General features: G+C 44.4%; 1 protein-coding gene across 1 annotated transcript in view; it reads right to left on the bottom strand.

Annotated features, from left to right (window-relative positions):
• Positions 1 to 1,659, bottom strand: part of LOC106868777 (uncharacterized) — a 29,528-nt gene that overhangs the window by 5,648 nt on the left and 22,221 nt on the right. Inside the window, exon 13 of the mRNA XM_052976811.1 lies at positions 12 to 1,068. Coding sequence (XP_052832771.1) covers positions 12 to 1,068 — 1,057 coding nt within the window. The remainder of the gene's footprint in view (positions 1 to 11; positions 1,069 to 1,659) is intronic.

Below are 1,659 nucleotides of genomic sequence, written 5' to 3'. Positions count from 1 at the left end.
ACTCTACTCACCGCTGTCGTAAAGATAATAATCGTCTTTTTCAGAAGGTTGCATGTTGTTGTTCTTCTTCATGAGTTTCAGTCGGTTAAGTGGTCCAACAACCAGCAATATGGTGGCATTGACCAAAATGCCACCGGCCACTGCGATGTCTCGTACGTTGTAGCTGCTGAGAGTGGAGATCAAGCACCAAATTATCCAGACGGGGATGCTGAGAAGAACCATTCCCAGAATCCATTGCGATTCGTAGCAGTTGTTCGGGTTGTTCCACGTAGCCGAACCAATCAGAACGTTAACGAGTAGAAGGAACATGATGAAAACGAATGAGATGACCAGCGATTCGTCGGAGAAGTCGTGCGGGGCGCACCGAGGATACAGCATGCCGGCCACGGGCACGTTAACGACCTCTGGCGGCTGTAGAATTAACCACTGGATGGCTATCATCAACTGGATGGCCACGATGAAGAGAGTAATCAACAGCAAGCCGCAAGGTTGTGCTAGGTTTTTGTATTTCAGTTCTTCCTTGTCGATGTTTCGGTAGGCGTCTAGGAGTTTCACCACCAGCACCGCGTAGGCCAAAGCGTAGAAGAACCCTAGGAACACCCTTCGGATACTGCAAACTTCTGGAGTGGCGTGAGCGACGAACGGAATAACCATTAAATAGAGTCCAGTAATAGCAATAATCAACGTGAAACCCAGAATGGTTGTGCCTCCTCGGAACGGGTAGAAAAGTATGAAATAGCAGAACAAACAGAACGAGAAAAAAGCTCCAAGAGCGGCCAATGTCGTTGCAATGGTACCCCAGACGCTGGAGAATCGTTCGCCTATAGACGGGAGGCTCCGAAGATTGACGAAAGCACCCGTTTCTGGGTCAATGTATATTTTGTCTTCACCCGAAGTTAATAAATCAGACTGAGGTGTTGACTGTTGCACTTTCTCTGCTTTAGCATTCAGGCAGTTGCAGGTACTTCCGACAGGACAACGTGACAGTGGTATAATCGCGATATCCGCGTATTCAGATCCTCGATAGTCCAATATGTTTAGGTTCAAAGAGTCGACCCATGATCCAATCTGAAAATTAAATAAAAATTAAGAATTTATTTTATAATAGTTGTATTACTTGCATTTCTTTTCAATTACTTTCATGTAATATCAAAATATTACTTTCTCTTCAATTTCTTAGAATAAAGTATCTTGTAAGATTAAGTGAACATATGTAACAAATTATGATGGGGGGTGGGTGGAGGTAGAGGTACAGCCAACATATTGGTTTCAAATCTTGGCACAAGACCAGCAGTTTCGGGGGTGAGGGAGTGAGTAAGTCGACTACATGGACCCCAATACTCAACTGGTAGTGATTTTATCGATCCCAAAAGGCTGAAACGCAAGGTCGTCCTCGGCGGAATTTGAACTCAGAACGTAAAGACAGACGAAATTCCGCTAAGCATTTTGCCTTGTGTGCTAACGTTTCTTATTTCTTTATTGCCAACAAGGGGCTAAACATAGAGGGAACAAACAAAGACAGACAAAGGTATTAAGTCGATTACATCGACCCCAGTGCATAACTGGTACTTGATTTATCGAACATGAAAGGATGAAAGGCAAAGTCGACCTCGGCGGAATTTGAACTCAGAACGTAACGGCAGATGAAATATCGCTAAG

The sequence above is a fragment of the Octopus bimaculoides genome, chromosome 25 (genome assembly GCF_001194135.2).
Source record: "Octopus bimaculoides isolate UCB-OBI-ISO-001 chromosome 25, ASM119413v2, whole genome shotgun sequence".
Classification (NCBI taxonomy): Eukaryota; Metazoa; Mollusca; class Cephalopoda; order Octopoda; family Octopodidae; genus Octopus; species Octopus bimaculoides.
Note: the sequence above shows the minus strand (reverse complement) of the source record. Positions and strands in the feature narration are given on the sequence as shown.